This window comes from Jaculus jaculus, chromosome 3, assembly GCF_020740685.1.
Source record: "Jaculus jaculus isolate mJacJac1 chromosome 3, mJacJac1.mat.Y.cur, whole genome shotgun sequence".
Taxonomy (NCBI): domain Eukaryota; kingdom Metazoa; phylum Chordata; class Mammalia; order Rodentia; family Dipodidae; genus Jaculus; species Jaculus jaculus.
This window is the reverse complement of record NC_059104.1, coordinates 153,503,947-153,516,588: the sequence shown is the minus strand read 5'-3', so window position 1 is coordinate 153,516,588 and position 12,642 is coordinate 153,503,947. Positions and strand designations below refer to the sequence as shown.

General features: G+C 48.7%; 1 protein-coding gene across 3 annotated transcripts in view; it reads left to right on the top strand.

The window, feature by feature from the left end:
• LOC101614775 (cell migration inducing hyaluronidase 1) overlaps window positions 1-12,642 on the top strand; it is a 175,575-nt gene that overhangs the window by 97,730 nt on the left and 65,203 nt on the right. For all 3 annotated transcript variants that reach the window (XM_045145278.1, XM_004658244.2, XM_045145277.1), the window contains 5 exons: window positions 1,825-1,895; window positions 2,580-2,675; window positions 3,539-3,660; window positions 9,240-9,372; window positions 10,162-10,353. In XM_045145278.1, the coding sequence (XP_045001213.1) occupies window positions 1,825-1,895; window positions 2,580-2,675; window positions 3,539-3,660; window positions 9,240-9,372; window positions 10,162-10,353 (614 nt within the window). The remainder of the gene's footprint in view (window positions 1-1,824; window positions 1,896-2,579; window positions 2,676-3,538; window positions 3,661-9,239; window positions 9,373-10,161; window positions 10,354-12,642) is intronic.

Below are 12,642 nucleotides of genomic sequence, written 5' to 3'. Positions count from 1 at the left end.
GGGACCTGCTGGTGGAGTTGGAGAGAAGGCAGTGGGCAAGTGGAACTGAATGCAGACTCATAGTGGGTGCCCCAAGGAGAGCTGGCATCTTTAGAGGCCCGGGGCAGAGGGAAATGGAGGAAACAGCAAAGGAACAAGGGGCAAGTGAGTGATGGAGCCATGAGGAGGTCACCAGGCCGCCCGTGGCTCTGAGCTTAGGCGCTTGCTTTCTGTCCCCAGGGCGATGAGAAGACACAGGAAGAGTTTTACATGTGTATGTATGTGTGGTGGGCATGCATGTGTGTGCTGTGTTTCCATGCGTGTGCAGATGCATATACATGCGTGTGTGTGTGTGTGTGTGTGTGAGTGTGTGTGTGTGTGTGTTGGCCAGAGGTTAAGACCAGGTATCTTGCTCAGTCACTTTCTCCCTTATTTCTTGAGATAGGTTTTCTCATAGTCTAGCTAGCCAGCTTGCCACTGAAGTATTTTAAATGAGAGAGTGACAGAGCTGAGTCCCCACTCTTAGCTAAACACCATTTGGTAGTGACTTACCTCCCCAGATAAGACAAAAGCTACTTAGCACCCACGTCTTTTGCTTCTTCCCAGTAAGGGGGAGGAACTCATGGAGCGGAAGCAAAGCGTCATCCCTTCTACCTTCTTACAGTCCCAGCGGGGGACTTGGAACCAGAGCCTGGTTCCCAAGAGAAAGGCAGTCATTTCTTTCTTTCTTTTCCTATTTTTGGAGGGGGGAATTTTTTTTTTTTTTTTTTTTTTTTTTTGCTTGATTTTCGAGATAGGGTCTTACTCTACTTTAACCCAGGCTGACCTGGAATTCACTATGGAGTCTCAGGGTGGCCTGGAATTCATGGCACTCCTCCTACCTCTGCCTCCCGAGTGCTGGGATTGAAGGCGTGTGCCCCCACCATGCCCAGCTCATCTCTTTACTACACTGTTTTACATGACATGTGACCTTCATCAGAGAATGAAGACCATAAGTAATCACTCAACTGGAGTGTTTTTAAGCCAAGTTTCATGAAGCGTGGAGGGTGGAGGTGTGATCAGATGAAGCTAATGAGCCAAGTGCAGAGAGCGGGCCATTGGCACTCTTCAGTTCTAGGGAGGGCACCTTGAAGGGTAGGGCTGGGGAAGGTCAGAGAGTCATTCCTGCCATTTCTCAAATCCCTTCAGCACAGAATGTGCAATATACTAAGCCATCAAATCTGGGGACAGTAGGTCCTGACCCCAATCCCTGCATGAGGTATGCTGGGGAAGGCAAAAAAATGGGTGAAAAAAAGTCCTCCTCTAATAGCTCTCACAGAGGGAAGATGGGTGTGTGACTTTGCCAAATCCTAAACCCTTCTCTCCTTCCATCCTAGTATGAGGCGGAGACCTTTCATTCCTCTCTGAGGTGTTGGCAAGTGCCGAGGTGAAAAATCATAGTAACCTGGGCCATTTTCCTCAAGCTCGCCTTGTACAGGAGATGGGTGTGAGAGGAATCACCTTTGTCCTTGGGACACCTTCTGGCCACTCACGTCAGGGTCTAATTAGGCTTGGCGGGTGGCACAGCTAGACTGTTGATGTGTCTATTTGTGATTTATAACTTGTCCTCTGCTAACATGGAGTCAAAGTGGCTCCCAGTAAGCAGACTGGGTGGCTATGCAGCGAGGAAGCCAGCACCACACTTGAAAGAGAGGACCTTGTTTTATTGGGACATGGAGCTTATGGGTGGAGGGTGAATCCCCCCAGCCGCAGGGGAAGCCCAGTCATGAGACCCTGCCTCTACTCTCCCCTAACGCAGGTTCCGAGGTGTGAAGAACTTTACTTTCTGTTGATATTTTTTTCCAGACATCCCTGGAGTTTCATCACTGTGAAAGGAAATCCCGCCTCGTCAGTTGAAGACCATATTGAATATCATGGTAATGAACAGTTGGCAAGAGGCCGGGTTCTCACCGCTGCCTCTCTGAGCAGAGGCTGTGGATCTTGCTGAGTGACCCACCGCTCTCGGCACATGACCAGCCACCTGCCGGCCCCTGGCTGAGTGTCCGGCTGCTTCACTGGCTGTGTTATGTGACAGTGCCCAAAGTCCATGCTGGTGGAAAGCGGCTTTCTCACCATAATATTTACATTTTCAAAGAAGCCTCCACTAAGTATCCTACTTTTAATATAATTTTTATTTATTTGCAAGCAGAGAGAAATGAGAGCGGGGGAGAGAGAGAGAGAATCGGTGCATCAAGGCCTCCAGCTACTGCAAACAAACTCCAGATGCATGTGTCAACATGTGCATCTAGCTTTCATGGGTATCGGAGAATCAAACCTGTGTCCTTATGCTTCACATAAGGCAAGCGCCTTAACCACCAAGCCACTTCTCCAGCACCTAAGTAGACAACTTCTTGACATTGTGACACCATGTTGTCACCTACAAAGTTCACCTTTGAGAACAGTGGGATATAGTTACAGAAAAATCATAATACTTCAAGTTTACAGTTTTAGGTTGGGCTACATATATAGCTGTCCTAGGTACAGGTGTCCTCTGTTCTAGAATCCCAGTGTGGTCACGGGTTCGGGGATCTGCTTGCTCCAGTGTCTGATGTCTCTGGCAGGTCACCGAGGTTCTGCTGCGGCCCGGGTTTTCAAACTGTTCCAGACAGAGCACGGAGAGCATTTCAATGTTTCTTCCTCAAGCGAGTGGGTTCAAGGTGAGGAGTCGGAGTCAAGCTGGTAAACTCTGACGGTGGCACCCAAGGCCAAGAGTCACCATCTTTGACAAAGGAAGATTTCTCTTACAGCCAGAGGAACCCTTCATTGTTAGGGGCTTAATTCAAGGTGGAACTGCCTTAGTTACTCAAGCCACATTGGTGAACTGAAGGATTTCTCCAGTGTCAAGATGTGAATTGCAGCCTCACAGGGGCTTATGGGTTTGGTTTAGTTCCAGGAGTGTCTTTTATATGCCAGACAGTGATCCTCACCAGGAAACACAAGGAGAAGCTAGACTAGAACCTGGCCTTGGAGCAGCCTGCAACTATTTTGCAGCAATGTCTATAACAGGCCCTAGGAATGGGTTTGTAGATGGACTTTTAAAATATATATATTTTATCCAATTATTTATATAAGAGAAAGAGAGATAGGGAGAGAATGGATGTGCCAGAGCCTCTAATCGCTGCAATCAAACTCCAGACACATGTGCCACCTTGTGCACCTGGCTTATGTGGGTACTGGGGAACTAAACCTAGGTCCTTAGGCTTCACAGGCAAGTGCTTTAACTGCTAAGCCATTTCTCCAGCACCCCACCCCCCACAGATGGACCTTTATTTCTCTATATCTTTCTCATTGCCTTTGTAGAATCTATATTGCTCTTGTAAGATAAGAAGGTCAATAAGTGATGTTTTTAGTTAGGAAGGGGAGAGATGGGAGAGTTTAGAAGCATCCTGACCCCAACCCAGTGTAACTATAGACAGACCATAGTCAAGACCATTTGCTGAGGGTGCCTGGGGACCATGCCATGTGTGACTGGACCTAAGGAACAACTTTCTGTCTGACACTGGCTTTGCTTTCTGCCTAGATGTGGAGTGGACCGAGTGGTTTGACCACGATAAGGTGCCTCAGAGCAAAGGTGGGGAGAAGATTTCAGACCTGCGGGTAGCTTATCCTGGAAGAATCTGCAACCGTCCCATTGACATACAGGTACCAAACTCACAGCAGCCGCACAGGAAGTCTTGGTTTTGAAGAAGGCTCTGTGGATCACAGGCTGCTTTCTGGTGACTTTGGTGGTATGACTCTTATTCCCCTATGAGAAAAATCAGCCAGAGCAGCCCATTCCCCTCTGAGATGAAAGTAGAGCCCTCCTGTGTGCTCAAAGCTGGGACTTGAATCCTCTTGGGCTCCTGCCTGTGAGCTCCTTCTCCTTGTCAGTACTCGGCTTCTTCAGCCATAGGGACAGAGCCCCAGGTGCAGGGGTGTGCATGGCCTGCCCTTCTCACTTCTTTGGGCCCTTGTGAGTACAGGGGACAGCTAGGATTTGGGATGCATGCCGAGACCTCCAAGAGGGAGGATGTTCCCAAGGTCATGTTCTCCACTAAGCTAGATAAAAGGCACCATTGAACAGATGGACAGCATTTGCCAAGTCTCCACTCAGAGTTTATTCTACCTGGAGAATAGCCGGACGTCCACAGTGGATGCTATGGGGAAGTTGGACCTCATCGTTCAGCAGCTGGGCCAGTGACATGTGGGGCACTAATGGGAGTCGTGGGAAAGTACATAGGTTTGTTTTCATATGCCCCATCCTATTCCAAAAAAGAGAGATTTAGGGCCGCTTAAATATTTCTATACTCTTAGAAGTCATTGGAGAAAGACCCCTTGTTACAGTTGCCTTCTTGTTGTTGGGACAAAGCACCCAACCAGAAGCAGCCGATGGAAGGGAAGTTTTTACTTTGGCTTACAGTTTCAAGGGGAAGCTTCACGATGGCCCACCCCAACAACCCCCATCTCCTCCAGCAAGGCTTCGCCTCCCAAATTTCCATCAGCTGAGGACCAAGCATTCAAAACAGGAGTTTATGAGAGACACTTATTTCAAACCACCGTACCACTCCTGCCTTATGTCCTGCTTCAGTGAATAATAATAATAATAATAATAATGTGGTCAGGCGTGGTGGCACATGCCTTTAATCCTAGCACTTGGGGGGCAGAGGTAGGAGGATTGCTGTGAGTTCGAGGCTATCCTGAGAAGACAGAGTGAATTCCAGGTCAGCCTGGGCTAGAGTGAGACCCTACCTCAAAAAACCAAAAAAATAAAAAGCCTGTGGTTATGAATTTCTTACGTCCACTAATTCAATTAACTGTGAGCCCAAATATTCAGAAAATGGGCCGGGGAGATGGCTTGGTGTGTAAGTGGCTTCCTTGTAAGCATGAGGACCTGACTTCCAAACTTCAGCACCTGTATAAACCAGGCATGGCTGCCCGCGCCTACAATATGAGCACTGGCAGAGACAGGAGGATCCCTGGGGTTTTCTGGGCAGTCAGTCTAGCTGAATGGGTGAGCCCCAGGACCAGTGAGAGACCTTGTCTCAGAAAACAAGTTAGAGAAGAGTTGAGGAAGACAATGTGCACAGCTAGCCTCCACATGTACATGGGTAACCAACCACATACACATGCAAAATATGTGTGTGTGTGTGTGTGTATATATGTGTGTGTGTGTGTGTGTGTGTGTGTGTGTGTGTGTATGTATATATATATGCCTGCATATACAGACTCTTCTTTCTTGTCATTGTTTCCTAACCCGTGACAGCTTCACAGCCACGTAGGAGACATTTACATGGGATTAGGTATTATAAACAATCTAGAAATGGTTTAAAGTACGTGGGTGGAGGTGCACAGGTTATATACAAATATTGCTCTGCTTTCATAAGGAACTCGAGCAGGGGCAGATTTGGTGGGGGGTCTTGGGGTCCTGGCACTAATCCTGTGTGGATAGCAAGTGATGCCTGTAGTGTGAAGCGTTGGTACATTTCCTCCTGGGTCATCTGACCAGATCACATGTCTGTCTTCCTGGCTGAGCTCTGGCCCAGCTTGCATTAGAGACAGAACCTTTGTCCAGGGAGAAAAGTCTGCACAGAGTTCGGCATAGGCCAGGCTGCTGCTCTCATTATTTAGCCAGAACTTTTTCCTCCTCCACAGCTCAGGTGTTATATCAACAAGAATTTGCCCAGGTTAGGTTGGAAGTTGCAGACTCTGGGGTCCCACAGAATTCCAAACCACAGACCACCCCCGCCACACACACTTCTCTGACTTAATTGCTACATTCCTCCCAACCTTGAATATTCTGGGTTTAACCCCAAAGTAGTCATAGTCTTGTCTCTTTAGTTTACCTGGCCGTAGATGTCAAGTCCTTTACTGGCCTGCTCCCCCTCCATTTATGTCTGGGAATGCTAATATGGCCTTTCCTGGGGTCTGCTTGACAGCTGTCTGGCTCCAGACTACTGATGACTGAAGACCCACCCCACCGTGCCAGGAAAATAGGGTTTCCATGGCAGTTCCCATTCTTCTTTTACTCTATTTCCAGCATGGACACAGCCCTGCCCTGAGTATCCCAAACATAGTCAAAGCCAGGCTGAGAGGTTGGAACCTTTCCTGGAGGTCATTATCACTTCCTGGCTATAGCCAGAGCACAGGGTCCCTTTCTTTCAACAAAGCGAGTAGCCTTGACTGTGAAACCCCTAAGTTCCAGGGGAGAATAGAAACCACAGTGCCGCCCTTATCCTTACCTCGGGCCTGCCTTTGACAAGGAGAGCAGGATTTGAAAATATCCTGCTGAGTATCATCTTAGCTCATCATTGGTTCAAAACTCCCAAGTGTAGAATAGGAAGCATGGCTTTTGCTGGGCAAAATTAAGGTCCATGGAGGTGCCGACTAAAACTTCCTGAGCTATGTACCTCCAAAGGTGAAGTTCAAGGTCCACCTCTAGAGCAATGAGGGATGTACTGCCATGGGCAGGGGCGGGGGCAACGGTAGGTGTACCCTACTTCTTGCTGTCAATCATGACCCGGCCTCAGCTAGACTAGCTCAACACTTCGGAAAGGCAGAATGGATCACGTGGGGGGGGGGATGTACTCCTACGTGGGCTCCCGAGGCCACAGAGTGCCACAGCCGTGACGCCTGTCAGCCAGGAGCTAAGTGCCCTTGTTAGTCATCCCACAGGGGAGGTGGAGGTGGAGCAGCCTTCTACATGCTTGTTGTACCAGAAATCAGCCCACTGTGTCTGCCCAACCCCCCTCACCTTGCCAAGGTAGAGGTCTTTTCCTCACCCCTCTTCATGTCTGTGTCGACCACCAGTGCCCAGAACTACGTCTGACCCAAAATGGCTCAGGGACCCTGCTTTACATAGACACAGTCGGGTCCTTGGGGGACAGGATGGGAGGGACGTGTGACCTGTGACCTACGTGGGATTGGAGGGGACTGCAGTAGACAGGACTGGCACAGAAATTCTCAAAGAAATTGTTCCTAAGATCTGCTAGTTTGCATTTCTGAAAAAGGAAAGGAAGGGAGGGGAGGGGAAGAAAAGGAAGGGAGAGGGAGAGAAGGGAAGGAAGGAAGAAGGAAGGGGACGAGAAGGGAAAGGAGGAGAAAGGACACCTGTGACCTCTCTCTTCTTCAAGCCCCTCCCCTCTCAAGGCCGGGCAGGGTCAAGTAGGGTCGGGTAGCTTTTGCACCCCCTCGGAAGCTGGCAGTGTGCTTGGGGGCTGAGCCTGTGGCTAGGAAAATGCTTCTGGGAGCCTGAGTTTGCCCGGGGGACCCCTCTCTGTGTCCCTGGGAGCTGGGAACTACTTGCAGTGAGGCGCCCAGCGTGACAGGTTCAAAGTGGCACAACTCTTCAGGAGCGGCCTCTGTGTGTGCACCACCCACGGAGTGGGCACCCCTGCAAATCTGTGCCCCGTTGCCCCATTCACAGTCCTGGCTATAGATGTCAGTTAAGTTATGTGACTTCATGCCTAGGTGTCCTCACTTGCAAAACTGAGTGTTATAATTGTTCCCTCCTGGCACGATTTTGTGGACTTAGTGCCATAATGCATGACAAACCTGAACCACAGGGATGTCAAAAAATATTTTGTATTCAAAATTACTTAACTTTGCTGCATTATTCATCACTTTACTATTATTTGTAAGCATGAGTAACAATTATGTCTACTTCAAGTGATGATCCACTTCATTGAATGTTGCTAGATCTCTTTCTATTCTTCTTACACAAGGCTGAAGTCATTCTTTAGGTCAGAAAAATGAAAGAAAAAAAAAAAAGAATGAGGCAGAATTGAGCAGACATTCCTTCAAAATGGTTTTGGACATTATCCCTTGTCACATGTCCAGTTCCAGTGGGAGCTGAGCTGATGCCCTGTTTGCAGTGTGATGAGCCTCTTACTGCTGCTTGGGGGGGGGGGGGGATGAAGTCAGAAGAGCAGGACTTGACAGTTGGACAACCTCCACAGCTGAGGGCCTTAGAAGGCTCCTTCCTATAACAGCAGATGTACGACCTGTCTCAGCTGAAATGGAGAGCACCGAGGTCATGGATGGGGGGACTCCAGGGAAAGAGCTGAATTTTAACTGAATTTTAGCTGTACATGTCTGCATGACTTTCCTTTTAAGCTAAAGGCTGTGGGCTCTGTTAGGCTCAAAACAATTGTTCCTAAAGTCTCCTTTTTCCCATTTTTGTTTCAAAGATTGGTGATGCTTTCTCCCTTCCTCACGCATGTTGTCCTCTGAGTTTCTGTGCCAAAGATGACACCAGCTGCAGGCCTTTTTCTAAATGCATGTCTCTCAATGGCAGGCAGCCCTCAGTAGACACACCCTGGCTCTGGGCTAGTTACCAGCTGGAAGGATCCCCCCTTCTCCAGCCTGTTCCCGAAATCTCTACCTGCCCTCATAGCTTACCTCACTCTATGCCAGACTCCTACAGGATGGTGGGGCTGGCTTTGTGAGGTACCCGACACTCTGGTCCTTGTCCTCCATGAGAGCCCAAGATACAGAGGGAGGGGCACGTGTTTGAACAAAAGCTCCCTGATGACCAATGGGAGGGGCGCGGCAGGCCCAGCTTTGGAGTTTCATTAAGGCTAGGTTCCAATTTTGACTGCCATTGTTGCCTTTGCTATCTTGGCAAATGAGGCTCTCAGAGTGCCATTTTCTCCTTATCTCTAGAAACAACCACCACCTGGTAGTTTGTGACAGTGAAATGGATGCATGTAAGCATTTATCTCCTTAACTCCAAGAGTGGGTCCTGAACTTTTTTCTACCTATTAGGATCACTCGGCCAGCATTTGAAGTCCTGAGGCCCAGGCTGTAGCCCTGACGCATCACATCTTGAATACTTTCCATGGTTTAGGCTCTCCATGGAGTGTGGAAGCCTGGTTGGCACCTGTGGACTAAACAGGGCAAGTCCCCAGTACCTGAACGCCAGGCCCTGGGCATGGCTTAGTGGCGGTGGAATAGACTTATGAAAGAGGCATGGCTGGTGTGCTGTAAATGCCTGCGCAGTCATGAGCAGTGGGTACTATCGGACCCAGGCAAGTCATTCATCCATTCCAAGACTTCACGCTACCTTCCTTATAGCAAAACTCACGCCGACAGTTGTCAGGATAATAGTCTTGGGCCGCTGTAGATCGGTCTGCGGCAGGGACAATTTTAGACTTGTAAGTATAACTTGAGGACATTAATCATCATCACTTTCCCTCTTTATAAAACAAAGTGACCTTCCTCTGTAATTTCCATGCCATTCCCAGGCCACAACAATGGATGGAGTCACCCTCAGCACCGAGGTTGTCTACAAAACCGGCCAGGATTACAGGTTTGCTTGCTACACCCGGGGCCGGGCCTGCCAGAAGTACCGAGTGCGGTTCCTCTGTGGGAAACCGGGTGAGCGGATCCTGGCTCCTTGTTGGGAATAGAAAGGCAGCTGTGCTCTGTTTCAGTGGCCAGCTATGCATTATGAATTTGGATAACTAGGTCAGCTGCCTCAGGGGCAGTCTAGTGACATAGTCCCCCCCACCCAGCTGAATGCCCAGTGGGAACCCCAGTATGAACAAGGGCAGCAGGAGGGTTTCTGGAGTTGGTCACAAACAGTAGCACCCCACCCTACCATAGCCTTCTGGAAGGGGAGGGTCTGCTGATGGGATGAATAAGGCTGCCACAGACACAGGTCTCTGGCACTTCCAGTCCTGTTATTTCAAACCCAGTTCCTGAGGCCCTTAGAAAAGACTGGAAATGGTTGGTTTGTTCTGGAAGGCCCTGGGCATTCTCCAGAAGGCATTCATTAGGGATGGACTTCTGCAAGGGGAAGGTGGAGAGAGAGAGCTACTGTAAATAACAGTGGAGAGGAACTATGTTTTACATCTTGGGCAAAGTGGGTGTGGCGAGGCAGCGTATTGAACTCAGTTAAGTCAGTGGAAAATTCCTCTGCCCAGAGCTAATGAATGGCTCTTTTTTTTTTTCTGGTTGGTATTTTGTTGACTTCAAAAACCTGTAAGTACGGCCACTGGGATGGAGTGAGGCTGGTGATTTGGGTTTGGATAGGCACACCTGGCATTTACCGATTTTGAGAAGGGAGAGGAAGGAAGGGGAGGGGAAGGAAGGGAAGAGGTGGGTAGCCACATGTTTGCTGAGGGTGGAAGGCTGTATCTTAGTCCTTCCTGTTTTCGGTTACAGTGAGACCCAAGCTCACCGTCAGCATCAACACGAACGTGAACAGCACCATCCTGAATCTAGTTGACAACGTGCAGTCGTGGAAGCCTGGAGACACCCTGGTGGTTGCCAGTACTGACTACTCCATGTACCAAGCAGAAGAGTTCCGCGTGCTTCCCTGCAAAACCTGCACCCCCACCCAGGTCAGAGTGGCAGGTAGGTATCCCCTCCTCTCTGCCTGGGCTGCATGAATCTGAGCACTGTTAGGCTTCAGGTAAAAGGAGATCACAACCAATCTGTATCAGTCAGCTGAGGCCACAGAATGCTGTGTAACAAAGACAATGCGATGCTTGCTGCAGTCGTTTGTTCTTCATGCATCTTCAGGTTTTCTTGGGAGTTAGCCAGTTTGCTGCTGCTGTAACCGATACCCAGAATAAATCAGAAGAAGAAAGGGATATTTTGGCTCCCAGTTTTGGAGGCTTCAGTCCATAGTTAGTTGACTCCATTGCTTTCAGGGCAGTGGAGAAGTGATGAGAGGAATGGAGGAAGTTGCTCACCTCATGAGCTAACTTCCTTTCACTAGAGCCCCCATAAAGGTTCCACCACCACCTCCTAATAGCACCACACACTTGTGACAAAGCTTTGAGGGACACTTATCCAAATGTTAGTCTAAGGTTCAGCTTTTCTAGACTGAGCCTGGCTCCAGGCTGAGAGCTGAGCTCAGGCTTGCTCCATAGCACTCTCCTGTTTCCTGGGCCAAACTTCTCATGGGAGAGCTGCAAACTCCTGCAGATGGAAGAGGAGACGCTGAGAACTATTAAGGCCTAGTGTCAGAACTGGCACATGCTGGGTGTGCTAGTTCATGCCTATAATCCCAGCTCTTGAGAGACCAGGGCAGGGGGATTGTTGCAAGTCTGAGGTCAGTCCCAGCTACATAGTATATTCCAGATCAGCCTAGGTTACACAGTAAGACCCTGTCTCAAAAACAAAAGAAAAAAAAAAAAGAACTCTAAAATTAAAGGGAAAACTAGCACACACAGCTCACTGGCCAAAGTACAAGGTCGGCGCAAAGCACAGTGCATGGTCAAAGTCAGCATGCTGGGCGGGGGCATGCAGGAGTGGATGGGGGCCTATAGCCTATGTTATGAGAAGCCACCAGGGAGCACCCAGAACTTTTCTGCATTGTGCATAGAGTTCTCAGTATGTGTTAGAGAATGTAGCTGGGCATGGTGGCTCACACCTATATTCTCAACACCCAGAAGGCTGAGGTAAGAGAATCACTGTAAGTTCAAGGCTAGCCTGGATGACAGAATGCATTCCAGGTCATCATGGGCTAGGAAGAGATCCTGCCTTAAAAAAAAGAAAAGAAAAAGAAAAAGAAAGAAAGAAAAGGAAAAAAGGGGGGGGGGGAGAAAAAAAAAGACTGCAGACAACCTAGGTCAGTTTTTCTTGTGAATGTGAGTGTGCATGTGTATGCACACGTGTGTAGTGGTGGTGGCAGGTGTGTGTATCAATTAGGTTCTTTGGATTATAAGCAAGAGAGTCCAATTGACTGTGGGAAGCAAGAAAGGAAATGAGTAGGAGGCTGGTCAAGTCAAAGAAATGAGCTAGAAGTTTAAGAACTGATCTTCAAAGGATACAGAGCAGGGCAGTTTGGGGGATGTGGGCAGTGGGAGCCAATGGGCAGCATCATGAAGTGGCCCTTCTTTAGAAATGGTGCTGCGTCCCCAGGACATTGTGCTGCACAGCCACCTTCCAGGGAGAGGGCGTTTGGCTGGACTGCTGTCATCTGTGGTCACTGTGCTGCCATGAGGCTGGGATTTTCTTTCTTTCTTTTTTTTTAATTTACATGGGGAGTAGGAAGGGGGAGAGAGAGAGAGAAAGAGAGGGAGGGAGGGAGGGAGAGAGGATATGAATGAATATAGGCAGGCCAGGGCCTTTTGCAAAGGAACTCCAGATGCATGCACCACTTTGTGCATCTGGCTTTGCGTGGGTACTAAGGAACCTAGACCATCAAGCTTGGTAAGTAAGCACCTTTAACTGCTGAGCCATCTCTCCAGCCTGTTTTTCTTTTTTCATTATTTTTTATTTATTTGTGCACAGAGAGCATGAGAAAGGATCTTCAGTAGTAGTCCTCAGATGGCCTCAAGTAAAGAAAAGTCCCCCCCCCCCAAAAAAAAGGAGAACCTACCAGAAGGAAGGGAATGTAATGCTGGTCTTAAGACTGCCACATGTTGCTACCTGGGGAAGTGGAATATGAATGAAAGGAAGACCAGACATCGAGAAGGCATAGCCAATAATTTTAAAATATCTATTCTTTTATAACTAATCCTTCAGAATGTAAAATTTAAAGCAATCTTTTTGGCTGGTTGGGATGTACCAGAGAAAGAACTCGGGAGCCTCGTGTTAACAAGGCCAAAACGCTGTGGTAGGATTCAATCCCCCCATTTTATTCTTGGAGGAACTGGATTCTATGTGTCAGGGGCCTGAGGCAGTCCATAGACA